Below are 15150 nucleotides of genomic sequence, written 5' to 3'. Positions count from 1 at the left end.
GAATGGAAATGTATTTGTAAGAGCGCAGTCTTCCGGCCCCTTTCGATTGTATTGTGTGTTGTGGATGCTTGACGGTGAGGGAGCGTACGGGAGTCCCTGAGTCACTGTACCTATGCCATATGTGCCTATCTATTCTAGGGAAATGTGCATCTATGTGTCTACCTAAGGTATGTAAGGTACCTATGTATGTACACTGATGTGCCTATGTGCATATCATATGTATGTACCTGTTTGTACCTGTGTACCTGTGTACCTTAGGTACGTACCATGTACCATGTACCATGTACCTCTGTACTCGCCAAAACTTCGGGGTTGCCCCCCCAAGCGCGCGGGATGATTTAGGCGAGGCGACTAAGCGAGACGAGGCTGAAAATTATCCAGGGAATAAGCGCGACCCTTCGCGCGTACTCTTTCTCGACCTCTTTTATTATCATCATTGTCAACACCAACGTCAACGTCAACAACAACAACGCCATTTTGACAACACCAACAAACCTTTCCACCTCCAACATTTCCCGTCTGTCCTCAGACTCCCCTCTCTCTTATCTATCCATCCACCTCACCTCATCCCCAACCACCACGTCGCCATCGAATGACCACAAAAACCAGACTTTGCGAGCGCCGTATCGTCTTTTCAATTCAACAGCGCGCGGTGCCGGAGAGTTGACAACATGTCGACTCGACGCACCAGAAACAACCCTTCGCCCAGTGGGCTGCGGTCTCTGCCATATGGACCGGTAGAGGATGGCAGGAAGAAGAAACCAGCCCGTAAGGCAAAGACTGTAACTCCCGTGGCTGCTCCCACTGCCGCGCACCTTGATGAGGGCAGTACATCGCGGTCTGCCTCTCCTCAGCTTATGGAGTCGCATTCCGACTCTCCTCCCCCCGTCGCAGAGTCGCGATCAACTTCTCCCCCCACCTACCAGCCGCCCACATCCCAAACTCCCAATATCTCCACAACGGACCAACAACCAGACCCCAAGCCTTCAAAGAAGGCCCCTACCAAGAAGCGCCTTCGTGCCACCAAGAAAGGTAACGCGGGCCGCCCAGCAAAGCGCGTCTTGAGATCAAGACGAAATAACGCGCCAGCTGAGGACCAGCAAGAAGAAGATGATGATGCTTCTGACGCCGATGATGATGGCGACGAGGCGCACAACTCCCCACAACCAAAGCCAATCGTGCTCTCTATTCCCGCATCTTACCCTGAGGAACATACCTCCGAAGAGGAGACTGTCGCACCGCGACTTGAAGAGACTCAGAAATCTCCAGGCGCGTCTCTTCGCGAGAGACGTTTCCTTACCCCAAAGCCTAACCGACCAAAGGCTGCAAAGCAAGCGGTGCCCAATACTGTCCACTCTATGAGCCTTGTGCCAAGGGATAGCGAGCCCGTTCCTGCAGCTATGAAGAGTAGAGCAGCTCTCTTCGAAGAGATATTCGGCGAAAAGATGCCAAAGCACAACAGGCCCGGATTGCGCAATATCATGAAGCAAGGCGCAGATTACTTTGGCCCAAGACGCGCTACTGAGACGGAGTACATTGATCCAGAAGAAGGATCCGATGGCGAATTCGATTTTCTTGATGCTCCAGCCTTCACCAAATCTCAAATGGCCAAATTGAAAAATGTTCCAAAGACCTTCCGTCGGGACCAAATTCCATTTGAATTACCCCAGTTCACGGACAACCACGAGGTGAGCCGCCCTATGAAAAAGAGGCCTAACTACATGATGCTGACAATCCCACAGAGTCGACGCAAGCTAGCACGAGCCTCAAAACCTCGCCCCAGTACGACTATTTCCAAGTCTAAAAAGATTATCATTCCCGCCAGTCATTCCGAAGCAGAACTTGTATTAACTAGACCTGATTTGATAGATGCTGCGCGCTCTCTCGCCGCGTGGGCTGAGCGTGACGAAACACGTCGAGTTCCAACAGCGGAGCAGATGGAGGCGCTTCTTGATGCCTTTCATGCTCAGGAGTCGGCCAAAGTCGCAGCACCATCCACCCCAGCACCATCTACCCCCCCAGCGCTTCCTCAACCTTCAGCTGAACTCAACCCTGTACCTGTATCATCCCACGAGGACGATGCTCAACATGAAGCTCTTGAAGCTGAGTCAGATTCTTCAGAGCACGAGTTAGATGAAATGTCCGGTGCCCTCGGAGTTCCAGAGGATCCAAGTGAAGTACAATCCGAGATCCAAGAACCCCAGACCCCGGCCAATCAAACGGTACCACAACTGCAGCAGTCTCGCGGTTTTTGGAGTGGTGTATCGGCTGTGAAGAGCATGTTGGCAACTCCTTTTCAGTTCCTTGGTTCTCGCAATCAACAGGATGGCCAAGCCGCTGCTACTAATGGCGATTCAGTTACGGGTGCATCTACTTTTACACAACCCCGAAACAATTCTGGTTCGATCAACTCTACTAACGGCCCTACTACACCAACGCGACCTGGTCTTCGCCGTAAGAAGACTTCGCAATCGGAACGTAAGAGTCGTGCTCCATCAACACATAGTAAGCACCCACAGACCGAGCGGCGTCGACGTCTCCGCGAGGAGCCCAAGCCACCCATTCACCTACGAGGTCTCTTATCTCCAACGAGAATTGCAGAGATTCATCGCGAGCAAGACCGCTTGGCCGAAGAGAGAAATAAGAAGCGCCAGGCTCATGCGGCTCGTGTCGAAGATGAAGAGGAAGCAATCCTTGCAACCCCGTCGACGAATCCTGCCCGAGCTGGAGAGAAACGCAAGCGACGAACTCCTCCGCCACCTGGCACCTTCCGTGTCCCCAGTCCAGGAAGTTCCGATGATTCGGATGAAGATGAAGTAATTGGTAGCCGTCCAGCACGTACTGGAGAGACTTCCGCTGCCGACATGGTATGCCCCCCCGGTATCCAAAAGTTGGGATTGAAGCCAAGTTCTGCCAAAGCTGGCGACTTGCTCATCAATTATCAACATACTACTCTCCCTCGTTCCGAGTGGCCCCTGCCTTTCGAGAGATTTTCTAACGTCGCCAAGCGCCAAGTACCGTTTGAGGAATGCCCTACCTCCTTTTTCGATCGGCCCCTTGCCAAGCCCGCTCCTCTCGAACAAAGCTTCTTCGATACCCCCCCTGGTTATGACGACCGTTCTAACCCCTTCCTCAAATCCCCAACTCCTTCCTCCAATCGGTCTAGCACCTTCCAGTCCTTCAAGACTCCCGGTTATGATGGTAGCGACAGTGATGATGACGATGATGGCGCCGATGATCATGGAGCAAAGAAGAGCAACGAGAGAGAGCAGAATGAGAGAGAGCAGAACATGAACCAGACTTCCGAGTCTTCCGTTTTACAACCAAAGCAATGGACGCAGACTCCGCCGCCAAAGCCACGACCAGGCAACGCTCTGCTTCCGGCCACCGCTCAGCAGTTGTCGGCAGCAGAACTGGCTAAGGCCAAGGCCGAGAAGTTCAAACCAAAACAACCGAGCGGACTCCGAAATGTCACACAGATGTCGCCGATGCAAATGGATAAGGAGAACATAAAGGTCATGGATTCATTCACCTCTCACCCGAACTTCGATAAAATCCTAGCAGACTCCGGCGTAGATAGGCAGGAGTGGGATGATGTGAGCAGGAGATGTGATTTGATGCATCAGCGGCTCGACCCGGAGGTTAAAGCATACGTCAATAACATTCCCGACCACGAGATCGCAAAGTATCCACTGCCACCTTATCTCAGTGACGCGCTAGAGCGTGCAAAAGGCAAACAGTCGGACGTGGACATGGAGGTCGAAAAGTACTTTACTTAATTGGAAGGAATGATAATGGGAATGAATGCGTGTCATGGGTAAATGGATGGAGTGCATGTCAATTTTGTAGAGTCTCTTTTCTCTTCTTCTTTTTTTGCTTGTTGTGTGTTACTACTATTACGATAACGAAGCGCCGGAGTTTGGGGGAGTGATCTGGCTTCGGTGGATTGATCTGGTTTTATCCTGGGTCGTGGTTTTTTCTGGATCGTGGTTTTTGGTGGGCTGTGGCTCTGGTGGATTGGGAATTAAGGGGCCGCTGAGTCTCCCTGGAATTGAGCCGGTTTTGGATAGAGCTCACCCTCGCGGGTTTGAGTCGTCTAGGACTGTTGTGCTCCTCTAGGTCTGGTTTTGGTGGATTGGGAATAAGGGGCCGCTGGGTCTCCCTGGAATTGAGCCGGTCTTGGATAGAGCTCACCCTCGCGGGTTTGAGTCGTCTAGGACTGTTGTGCTCCTCCGGGTAAGACCTGGCTGACCTCGCTGGTTGCGGCTTGGGACATTGAGGTTCGCTGGTGGATTGAGTAAGTCTTCGGGTTGTGTGCTCTCCCAAGTGACGATGGTGTCTTCCTCGTCTGTCTTTTGTTGTACGAGTATAAAAAAAGCGGTGGTCTCAAAAAAGCAAATGATAATTTCAACAAACAAACAACTCTCTTGACTATTGCTCTTGTGTGAATTCTGATATTGCTGGGATTTTATTTCTAACTACATATTCGTCGAGGCTTGATCTCTGACTCCTGATTGCCATGCATCCTCAAGCTCCTCTCGAGCGGCTGAACTGAACCTCTTGTCTAACATCATCACTCACCTGTCTCTTGTCTCTACTTTTGCCCGCATGAATGGATCCGAGAAGTATTCTAGAAAGAAGCCCCCCTCCCCTCCCCCTCCCTCCATCAAGCAATACACGCACAGAATGCGTTTACACATCCAGATCACAATACCAATTTCCTCCTCCTCCTCCTCCTCCCTCCGCACGAAAATAGGTAAATGCCGTATATATATAAGTGCATACCTTACATTATCTTCTCTCTCTCTCTCTCTCTCTCTCTCTCTCTCTCTCTCTAAAAAAGACGGCCCCCAAAAAAAAGAGCCAATCAAATCAAAGAACGCAAGCAAGATCCTGACAGCTGCAGCGCACGCGCCTCCGGGAAGCCCTGCATCGCGATTACGGAAAAGATTAGGGTATCTCGTATCTCCTCGGGAAAAATGCGATGCGAATGAATGAATGAATGAGTGAATGATTGATTGAGGGAGGATGGGATGGGATGGGATGGGATGGGATGGGATGGGGGTCTGGTTTTGTATAGGTACGGTAGGATTGATGGATTGATGGATGTGATGAATTGATGTTATATGGCGGGAGTGCGGTGTATAAAGAACAAGGGGATTTGTCATACAGAATTGATGGAACTTGAGGATGTAGTGTAGGTATGGATAATGAATGCATGAGGTTCTGGGGAGGCTGGCTGGCTGGCTGGCTGGCTGTATAGAGGAGAGTGTGGAATAATGACTTGCTTCGTTCTTTGCTTTACTCATTCATTCATTCATTCCTCTTCTCTGCTCCTCCTCTTGGTATTATGATTATACGCTCCTCGCATTCTTCACCCGGTCAGAAGCACCCTTCTCGCCCAGCCACGGGATAAATCTGAATCTAAATCTAAATCAAATCAAATCAAATCTCCACCAGGGTCGAGTTCCCGGTTTCGCGTCCACGGCGCTGGGTTCTGGAGCCCACAATTGCTGGAGACTAGCCTCGCTTTCCGGGATTCATTTTCTGGCGTTTAGACCGACCGTGATGATGATTATGGTGATTTTTATTATTATTGTGTGCGGGATACTGGATACTGGATACTGGATACTGGATCTGCGGATTGATGATGATCTTGGGTACCTTAGGTATGTATGATGATGGACGACGGGACTCTCCTCGGGCCGCTGGCGATGGCTGGGGTTAGGTCAGTTAGTTATATCTTATATCTTATATATCAACAATAGGAGTAAGGCAAGGGACTGTACAGGATGAGATCGGGTATCATCGAGACCAAGGATCACCAGAGCCATAACAAACACCACATAATCATACAATCAATCAATATATGCGTGGGAAAGCAAGGCTCATCGTAATCAATGCCAATGTCACGATAATCCCGGTCAGTCGCTACCGGGCGGCACCAACTGGACCCTTCCGTCTCTCGTGGCTTGGGTTCTCGGCTTCTGCTTCTCGCTCTCGCTCTCGTCTCGCCCTCCTCTCCATCTCCCTTACTCACTCGCTCAACTCCTCCCTTCACCTTTACGAACTGATCTGAATATTCTCTCTCTCATTCATTTCATTCCTCCCGTCTTTTCCTCTCCTTTGTCCTGTATACAACGCGTACAACTCTCGATTCTTCCCCTCCCAACCTCCCCCGCCCAGGATCTCCCATCGCCCAAACCACCCCCCATGCATCGAAGGAAGAAGTAAGGGAAAAACCCGAAGGAGGAGCTGAGTCTTGCCGTCCCCCAAGATTCCCGTCCGATCCAGGACAATGGAGGCTCAGGCCGAGGCCGACATGCAGCACGCTTCCCCGACGGGGAGCCAGGCTCGCACCCCCGAGAGCCTGCGACAGCGACAGCGCGACCGTCTGTCGCCGCGCCGTGGATTTGCGAAGACGAGTCGTATCTCGTCCACCGTTCGAGACCTGGCCGGAGCCGCCAAGAGCGGCGTCGTGCTCGCGCCGGCCCCGCGGTCCCGAGGCGCGGGCAATAGCAATACGGGCTCGCCCGATCTCATCACCAGGAAGAGACAGGATGGCTTGCGCAAGGAGAACAGTGTGAGCCAGAGGGCCCCCCGAGAGGGCGAGGATAGCAAGTTTGAGATAGCCCCGGATGGGAGCTCGGCGGGCAAGGGAGGAAGGCATTTCACGGTTGCGAACGTGGGGAATAATGGCAGGATATATTTACGGTAAGACGCGATGGGCAGAGAATGAGACCATTGTTCTTCTACATGGCTGGAGAGCATGTTTGTATCAAGACCGACCGACTGACACTGGAATAGTCCTACGAGACGCCCTGCAAATCAGCAATATCCTCAACCGCCTTTCGCATTCCCCATTACCCCACCAAGCACCGCTGGTCTTGATACGTTGGTATCGCACCTTGAGGGAGGAGAGACGCCGCGTGAGAGTTTATGGACCCCCTCACTTCCACCTTCGACTCCGATCATGCAAGCTCGAGATGACTACTACTTGAAGACACCATCGAAAGCCCCACGCCATAAGCGGGCATACTCTTATTCGACTGTGGACGAACAGCACGAGCAGCACGTATCTGGGCGTGACTCAGACATGGGCGTTTTCAAGGTTGTGATAGAGAGGCCTGTACCAAAGACAGAGGCTCCATTTAAGGGAATTCCAACTCTGGAGGTCCCCATTCCTTCATATAAGCTTGGGATACCACGGTTCAGTGTTCGTGGCACAGCCTTCCTCCGAGGCTCCTCATACTCTACCGCCGATGAGATGCGCTCGAGTATGTTCTCTCACAGAGACGCGTCTCAAAAAGATGCAAGTTCACAACAACCAACGCAGGTTCTCTCGAGGCGGCATTCTGATACTTCCCCACAACCTCACTATTCCTTATTCGCACCATCAAGCCCTTTCAACTCGTCCCCTCGTCCCTCTGTTGCTGTTGGTGTCGTGAGACAACCCGCGGCAATCGTGCCTGAGATGTTCGACGATCTTACGTTCAAACCCGCTTGCGACCATCCTTCCGTAGTTCGCTATTCTGCGAGCGGTGGGATTAAGGCTGCCACTCCGGCACGCCTGGTAGCTGAGATCACGTCTCCTACGTTTGTGGATTATGATCTCGTGTCCGACTTCTTCCTGACATTTCGCTCGTATCTCGAGACGGCCGACTTGCTCTACATGCTCATTGCGAGGCTGAAGTGGGCACTTGCAAGGGAGGATGGAACTGGTATGGTGGTCAGAGTTAGGACGTTTGTTGCAATTCGTCACTGGATTCTAAACTACTTTCTGGACGATTATGTTGTTGATTACGACTTGCGCAAGTCGTTTTGCGATCTGCTCAACGGTTTCGTCAGCGAGCTTTTGGCATCCGGAGTGTGCACCAAGGTTCCGATGAAGATTCTGGGGGAACTCAAAAAGTGCTGGCGTCGAGTGTGTGCGTTGTATTGGGATGGCCCCGAATTCGACACTGAGCTGGGGCCTGACGTCCCCATCCTTCCAGGAGGAGTCGCTGGGTCACGAGATCCGAATTTAGACCCAAGCTTTTGGGAAACACAGCCTGAGGGTCCCCCACGTCTGGACGGCATCATCGAACCAGACTCGGCCGAACACAGGACGTCAATAGCATTAGAAGCACACAGCTTTCTTGCAGAGGTTCCCCGCACTCGCCACATTGATTCTATGGTGGCTCTTCAAAGCATCCCAGCTATACGAACGGAGGGCCCAAAAGGAGAGCCGCCTTTGTCGCCTACAAGTATTATGAGTGAAGACTTTGTTTCCTGCTCTCTCCCCCCTTCTCGTGTACGAGCCATCGGATCAGCCCAACCCCTAGCATCTCACCCTGTACCGGCAAACCCAGTATATGATCCTCCTGCGCCTGTTGCAACGACGCCCAGGGCGCTCTCGGGAAAACGTGTCCGCCCTGCTAACTCCCATAAGCGTAGTGGAAGCTTCTCAGATTCATTCCGAGACCATCGGGCGCAGCAACCGGTTCAGAGGGCTTTGTACAAGAGCACTGAGCTTCTCCTTACTCTTCCATACGCTGGCAGTCTAGTCAGAGGAAACCTCTTCCCTCCTGGACAGCCATTTGTCGAAGCGATTGCTCCGGGCACGCCTGCAGAAACAAGTCAGGCCAACAGCTATTTCCCTGCAAGGTCCCCAAACAAAAGCCCGTCCGCAATGTCGGGACCCGGCATGAAGAAACTCCTTGGTAGCGTACGTCGCGCTTTGAGTACTAAAGCTTTTCCCAGCACTCCCACCTCCTCTCCCACGCAGGGTAGCTTTCCTCACATTCCACCACTTGGGGTTCGAGGAGCCACGATCAACCGGCTTCCGGGCACAGCTATTGTTCCACAGGCACGCCCACGCAACAGCGAGGGAAGAGCACCCATGCGTATTGATTTGCTCGGTGCGGAAGTCGCCGAGGACTTCAAGAAGGCGGTTCGGGAAGACGCAGAAGCCGACGCTCAAAGGCGTGAGGAAAGCGAGCGGAAGTCGACACGGAGTCAAGAGGGTGATGATCATCTTAGCCATTCCACCTTGAGCCCAAATACGGCTCTAGAGCCACCGAGGCAGCCCAGACGCAGGGCCCCAGTGAGCGAAATGACCACCGGGAGCAAGTCAATTGTAATAGTTGATGATACTATGACGTTCGATTCGCCTACCATGACAGGTGCGTTATCGGGCAATGTATCTATAGGTACCTTTGCCGATGCTTTCAGACGACCTTCGGGAGGTCCAACTCCACCGTCAACGCCCCCGGATATGCCTCTAGGAATACCCCGAAGATCGTCTCATCTCCTCGGAGAGCACGTCAGCGAGCGTCCTGTGTCATCTGAAGCCACGCCATCCATGGTACTCGATTCGCGTCCTTCTGGAGAGGATGTACGCTCCCCAAGTCACCAGCCATTTGGCGGACGCTCGATGCAGTCTCGGAGACCGTCTATACCGAAGAAACCCTCGTCACTTCGTCGATATGCTTCCTACCAGAGTGGATTTACACACCATAGGAGTGAACGTAGCTTCGATGCCACTACTGTTTCGGAAGAGGTTGATCGAATATCTCACGTACCATCCCTCCCTCTGCCTCTCAGAGTCCTCAGACGACGTCCGGGCGGCGATTTGAGAGCAGTGGCAAACGTGGGCGAACTCAGTTCATCCCCACTCCAAAGACCAAAGTCGACCGGTTCACTGGCTACTTACTCGGATTCGGTTCGAAGCTCGTACTTACGCGATGAAGACTCGGGCGACTATGTTGATGTTGTCAATAGTGACTATGAACAATCCCAGTCGAATGTGAAAACGTTTTCGCTGGGTGCATTGGCTGAAGCTTCGACAAAGAAGCCTGTTTCACTATTCAGCACTCATTCTTCCCAACCTGTCATGCGGCCATCATTCGAAAAAGAAGCCCAACTGCTTGCTCAGATTCCTGATGATGCAGACGATGATGGTGGTGTTGAGTCGGCGCTGCTGAAACTAGAAGGTAAATACGAACCAAAACGGCGTTCTGATTTGTCTGAAGGTGTCCCCCGTGATTCTGGAATCCACAATAGCTTCGGCGCGACTCAAGTCGACGTTATCCCAGTAACACTTGATGAGGAGGAGGAAGTAAATCACCAACATCAACAGGAGCATATGCCACCCGCTTACCTCGGGACTGACGAGGAGCTACAACCTACCATTTACCAGCCTCGTGGAATTCAAGAAACAATCATTACTGTATCAACCCGATCAGTAGAGTCATATAACTCTACTCCCTTGCTTGAGCGAGGTCTGACCGATGATGAAATGATGCAAAGGAGGACCCAAGATTGGTCAGAGCGCTCAATCTTTCACGAACCCAGTTTAGAGAGGCATAACGAACATACTCCAGAGTCATCCCACGCCAATTCTTTTGACTTCGTTAACGAGACGGATAGTATGAAGGGAATCGATTCCGACCCCATGGAACCTAACCATGTTAGCCATGAAGATTCGTTTCTGGAGAGCGATAGTGAGAATCGGAGTGACCTCTCATCGGAAATATCTTTGGAAGTTATTTCACGGACCGAGTATACTGAACGTGATACGACTTCCCCCCAGACCTTTCCACCTACCCAACCAGGTACCGTAATGAAGGAGATGGCTCTTCCATCACATCCGCTACGGCACCCTCCATCGCCGCCAATGACCTTGTCGCAGGCCCCGCAGACGTCCCCAATCAACGCCAAGACGCCGCAGATTCAAAAAGAACAACTACAGAAAGAGCAAAATCAGCATCCCCCGTCGCCAGAGAATACAAGAAAAGAAACTGGCGGTGATAAAGGCGCATCATCGCCTTTGACAGATCCTCTTCGATCGCATCGTCTACCTGAGGCATCTCGAAAAACATCTGCCCATCTGCCGTTCATCTTGGCATTTGACTCGCAGGTTCTTGCACAACAGTTCACTCTTATTGAGAAAGATGCCTTGAATGAGATCGATTGGAAAGATTTGATCGAAATGCGCTGGAAGGACGCTAATACCGATTCCCGATCCTGGGTTGACTTCCTTCGTACATCGGAACCGCGAGGTGTGGAGGTTGTTATTGCACGATTTAACCTCATGGTTAAATGGGCTATCTCTGAGTGCGTCCTCACTCAAGACCTGGGAGAGCGTGTCCAATGCATCATCAAGTACATCCATATAGCGGCACACTGTCGTAGATATCGGAATTTTGCTACGATGACCCAGCTTACGATTGCCCTTACCTCGAAAGATATCAGCCGCTTGACGAATACCTGGGCGCATGTCCCAGCTGCCGATATCCAGACCCTGAGGGAGCTTGAGGCCCTCATTACTCCAACGCGAAATTTCCATAGCCTTAGAGCGGAGATGGAAGGTTGCGGCGCTGATCAAGGCTGTATTCCATTTGTCGGGATCTATACACATGATCTTCTGGCTAATTCAGAGAGACCGAGTCAGATTGCTGGCACGCCGACGACTGAACCACTTGTGAATTTTGAGAGATGTCGCACGGATGCCACAGTAGTCAAGAATCTCCTGAGACTCTTGGAAGCGAGTCAACTGTATAGATTCCTACCGATCGAGGGGATAACAGAGAGGTGTCTGTGGATGGCTGCATTGAGCGATGAAGAAATCACCAAATATGGAAAGATGATCCAAGAATGACTGCAATGATAGTCATTGCAGCTACATTCATCCCTCTCGTTTTCGACCTGCAGAGACATACATCACCTGGACTCTCGCCACCTTACCAAATCTCCGGTACCTTTCACAACATCATCTTTTTCGAAACCTTTTGGCTCCATTTTCGGATGGGCATCACCACCTGTACAAACTCCATACTCGGTTCCAATTCTTTTGTCCAATATTCTGCTTATAATGAGCTTACTACTACTGTCTCTACTTCTACTCTTGTTTTGATTGCTAGAACGCTTGCCTTCACGGCCGACCTGACTGCCTTGTCCCTTTTTCCTTACCTCTCATGGCGGTTAATGATAGTTACGAGTCTCTTTGTCCCCACGGGACGCCTTTGCATGTTCGAGATTAGTTAGAGATAAATGAGGTGGAGGAGAGTAGAGTAAAATATGGTGGGGGGGAAGATGGGCGCTTGAAATTCACTCTTTAATCGCTCGTCGCTGTCCGTTCTCCCTCGCGGGTTCGCAGCAAATAAGAGCATTCATTATACATACGGCTGCTTTTAATGGTTTGCAGGAGTGGGAGGAGTGGGATATTGCGTTGTGTGGTGGCGTGGTTGCATGAATGGTATACCCAGATGAGTTTGAGCTTTTCTTATACACCATTTGCTACATGGTGTTTAGCTAGAGGAGGGAGGAGGGATGAATAAAGAATACAAGAGAGGCCTTGGGGCCGTATTACCTTGAACTTGTTTTCTGTCCTTTGGCCATCATCCATCCATGATGCTATGCTCTATTAGTGATATGATAGATATGATATGTACGAGACTTCGCCCAAGAAAATAATACATTTTTCTATAATCTACATACATCCCTATATATATAATCTATATATATATATATATATAACGGGGCTCTCTATCCTGTACACGCGCGCAGCGCACACACACCAACCAACCAACTAATCCATATTCGCCGCCATCTGCTGCGCAATAATATCCGCCAATCTACTGGGCACATTCTCCTTCTCCTCCTTAGCCTTCTCGACACCGAGCAGCACCTTCTTGATGCCGACGCCGACCTGGTCGGTGCCGGTGGTCTCGCGCAGCTCGTGCAGCGAGCGAGCGAGCTCGGCCTCGCTGTCGAAGGCGCGCACCTCGCGCAGCACCGCTGCGAGCTCCTTGTGCGTGTTGATGCTCGGCACGGCGAGCTCGTAGTTGAAGATGGGTTGGAGGTCGAGCTGGCGCAGAACGCTGCGCTGTGAGGTGGTGCCGAGGATGAGGAGACGGCGACCCTGGGATTGGGATGTTAGTAATGTATTTATGTATGTATGTGTGGGGGGAGTTGGGGAAATAAATATACGTACAGCGGGGGGTTTTTTGGTTAAGAGGACCATCAGGGCTTGGAGCACGGGGTTCGAGAATCTAGGTCCGATGGGAACCCATTCGATGAGTCGCTCAATGTTATCTACGACGACGATGTTTTGCGGCGACTTGTAGGCATCCGTGAAGACCTTGTTGAGATACTGGATCTTGGCCATCTCGCTGAAGCCAACCATGTTCTCGGCCGAGACGAGCTTGATAAACGGGAATTGGGATTCCTGTGAGATTTTGGCGGCGAGGGCAGTCTTCCCCGAGCCCGGTGGGCCGTGAATCAGGACTGAGAGCAGAGAGGTGGTGGCGGAATTGCGGACCTGGCTCACGAAGGAGCGGCCGTCGTTGAGGATGTGCTCGATGTATGGGCTGTAGTGAAGGATGCCACGATCCATTGCCGTCTCGAGCTCTTCTTCGGAGACACCAAAGGCTGGCTTGACTTCTTCCAAGGCCTTCATGAAATCTGCTCTGTTGACCTTCATGTTCTCGATGTCATCACTGACACCGGCCACGGTGCCAACTTTAACATGGCGGTTGAAGGCAAATGAGGAAGCGGATTTCACCAACCCCCCAATCTCTGCCCCAGAGAAGTTCTTGGTCAGGCTAGCAAGCTCTGCAATATTGACGTCCTTATCCATCACATTGTTCTCACGCATCTTCGAGGTGTGGATTTTCAGAATCTGTGCCCTTCCGGATTCATCTGGCAAGGAAATCTCCATGTGGACCTCCAATCGACCCGGTCTGAGCAGCGCATCGTCAATCATATCCATACGATTGGTCATTCCGATCAGAAGGATATTGTTGAGCTGGTCGACACCATCAAGTTTGGACAGCAGCTGATTGACCACACTGTCTCCAACACCAGTTCCACCACCGGCCCCACTACCTCTTTGCTTGCAAACGGCATCCAATTCATCGAAAATGATGATATGGAGACCACTCTCGTCTCCTTTCTCTTTATACTCCTTTTCGGCATCAGCGAAGAGCTTTCGGATATTCTCTTCTGACTGTCCAACATATTTGTTCAGAACCTCCGGACCATTAATGACTTTCGGCTCTCTGGAGTTCAGCATCTTTCCAATTTGCCGAGCAATGAGCGTCTTCCCGGTACCTGGAGGACCATAAAGTAAAATACCCTTGACGTGCTGAATACCCAGCTTATCTATCAAGCCAGGAGGGAAGATACGGGAAGCGAACGCTCTTCGAAATATGGAACTGAACTCGGTATCCAAGCCACCGATTCCCATATTCTCAAACTTGAAGTCGGGAGCAATGATGGAATTCGCAGCCGGCCGCCTTGCAGATCCCTTCAGTTTGATGGGTGAGCTTGCGTCCTTGTAGAACGTGATTGCGCTATGCCTGGTCAAGATACCACGTGAACTTGGGTTCGTCAATGTCGGCGATGATGGGTTCTTCTCCATAGTAAGATCTACCAGCTGGACGGTCCTGATCCTGAATCCCAATGGGATATTCTTGTAGTCCATAAGAAGTTGTTGTCCAGGTGCGAACACCTGGTTCTCAAACAGCCTGACGAATGCATCGGCAAGCACATCCTGGTCGTATGGAACATCTGTGATCTTCTTTGGGGACGCAAATCCTACGTCGATATCTAACGCTCCTAAGTAGGCGTGGCTGCCCTGTGAGAATGGATCGTATAACTCGGCGGTCAGAATATCCATCATTCCAACATTGCACCATGACCTTTGCTTATCGTTCAAGCTTATGAATCCTGGGGGGAACTGATTGGTAGGACGGGCTGTCACAACATAGATCCCGTTGATAAGTATGTATAAATCCGATCCATCTCGAGACGGGGGAAAGTCGACCGGCGACACCGCGCAACTACATATTGATATCAGCCTAACATTTCAGCCTCTCTTGACAGTTTAAACTCACATATTCCCAAAGATGTATTGGTTTGCCAGGTTTTTATCCTCGACTTTGGCGATTCTCATTTGGATTCGTTTTGGCGAACGGCTTAGGCCGGGGATCGAAGGGAGGTGAGGTCTTCCCAGCGAATTTCTATCACCAAAACTGCTTCGTGGAGCATCATGCCCCCCCATGGGCGATTCGCCTCGAGGCGGAGTCGCTGGGGCGCGACCATGGCCGAAGAGGTTCTGTCGAATATTCATGATGTGAAGGTCGGCTTCGAAGACTGCGACCTTTC

The 15150-nt window shown here is 51.4% G+C and overlaps 4 protein-coding genes across 4 annotated transcripts; 3 read left to right on the top strand and 1 right to left on the bottom strand.

The window, feature by feature from the left end:
- The first annotated feature begins 443 nt into the window (after positions 1-443).
- M430DRAFT_33077 (hypothetical protein) lies at positions 444-4271 on the top strand. The gene is made up of 4 exons (XM_024866294.1): positions 444-1688; positions 1743-1782; positions 1870-2867; positions 3009-4271. The coding sequence occupies exons 1-4, from the start codon at positions 672-674 to the stop codon at positions 3777-3779; spliced, it is 2826 nt and encodes a 941-aa protein (XP_024723918.1). The 5' UTR covers positions 444-671; the 3' UTR covers positions 3780-4271.
- A 2027-nt stretch (positions 4272-6298) lies between these two features.
- On the top strand, positions 6299-11641 carry M430DRAFT_16041 (hypothetical protein; the record flags this gene model as incomplete). Its single annotated transcript, XM_024863375.1, has 2 exons — positions 6299-6714; positions 6808-11641. The coding sequence occupies 2 exons, from the start codon at positions 6299-6301 to the stop codon at positions 11639-11641; spliced, it is 5250 nt and encodes a 1749-aa protein (XP_024723917.1).
- M430DRAFT_33074 (hypothetical protein) lies at positions 11569-12150 on the top strand (the record flags this gene model as incomplete). Its single annotated transcript, XM_024866293.1, has 1 exon — positions 11569-12150. A coding segment is annotated over exon 1 (386 nt), but the record flags the coding sequence as incomplete, so codon positions are not given.
- A 421-nt stretch (positions 12151-12571) lies between these two features.
- Positions 12572-15115, bottom strand: M430DRAFT_96172 (hypothetical protein; the record flags this gene model as incomplete). Its single annotated transcript, XM_024869929.1, has 3 exons — positions 12572-12904; positions 12977-14825; positions 14880-15115. The coding sequence occupies 3 exons, from the start codon at positions 15113-15115 to the stop codon at positions 12572-12574; spliced, it is 2418 nt and encodes an 805-aa protein (XP_024723915.1).
- Positions 15116-15150: the final 35 nt, after the last annotated feature.

Source organism: Amorphotheca resinae (assembly GCF_003019875.1).
Source record: "Amorphotheca resinae ATCC 22711 unplaced genomic scaffold M430scaffold_2, whole genome shotgun sequence".
In the NCBI taxonomy this organism is placed as follows: Eukaryota; Fungi; Ascomycota; class Leotiomycetes; order Helotiales; family Amorphothecaceae; genus Amorphotheca; species Amorphotheca resinae.
This window is presented reverse-complemented; position numbering and strand designations above follow the sequence as displayed.

What these genes read in the sequence shown, in the direction of transcription:
- M430DRAFT_33077 (XM_024866294.1), top strand. Translation starts at nt 672, where the DNA reads ATGTCGACTCGACGCACCAGAAACAACCCTTCGCCCAGTGGGCTGCGG. An exon ending in AGCCTCAAAACCTCGCCCCA is followed by an intron (nt 1,783 to 1,869) that starts GTACGACTATTT and finishes CTGATTTGATAG; the next exon opens with ATGCTGCGCGCTCTCTCGCC. An exon ending in AGACTTCCGCTGCCGACATG is followed by an intron (nt 2,868 to 3,008) that starts GTATGCCCCCCC and finishes AACGTCGCCAAG; the next exon opens with CGCCAAGTACCGTTTGAGGA.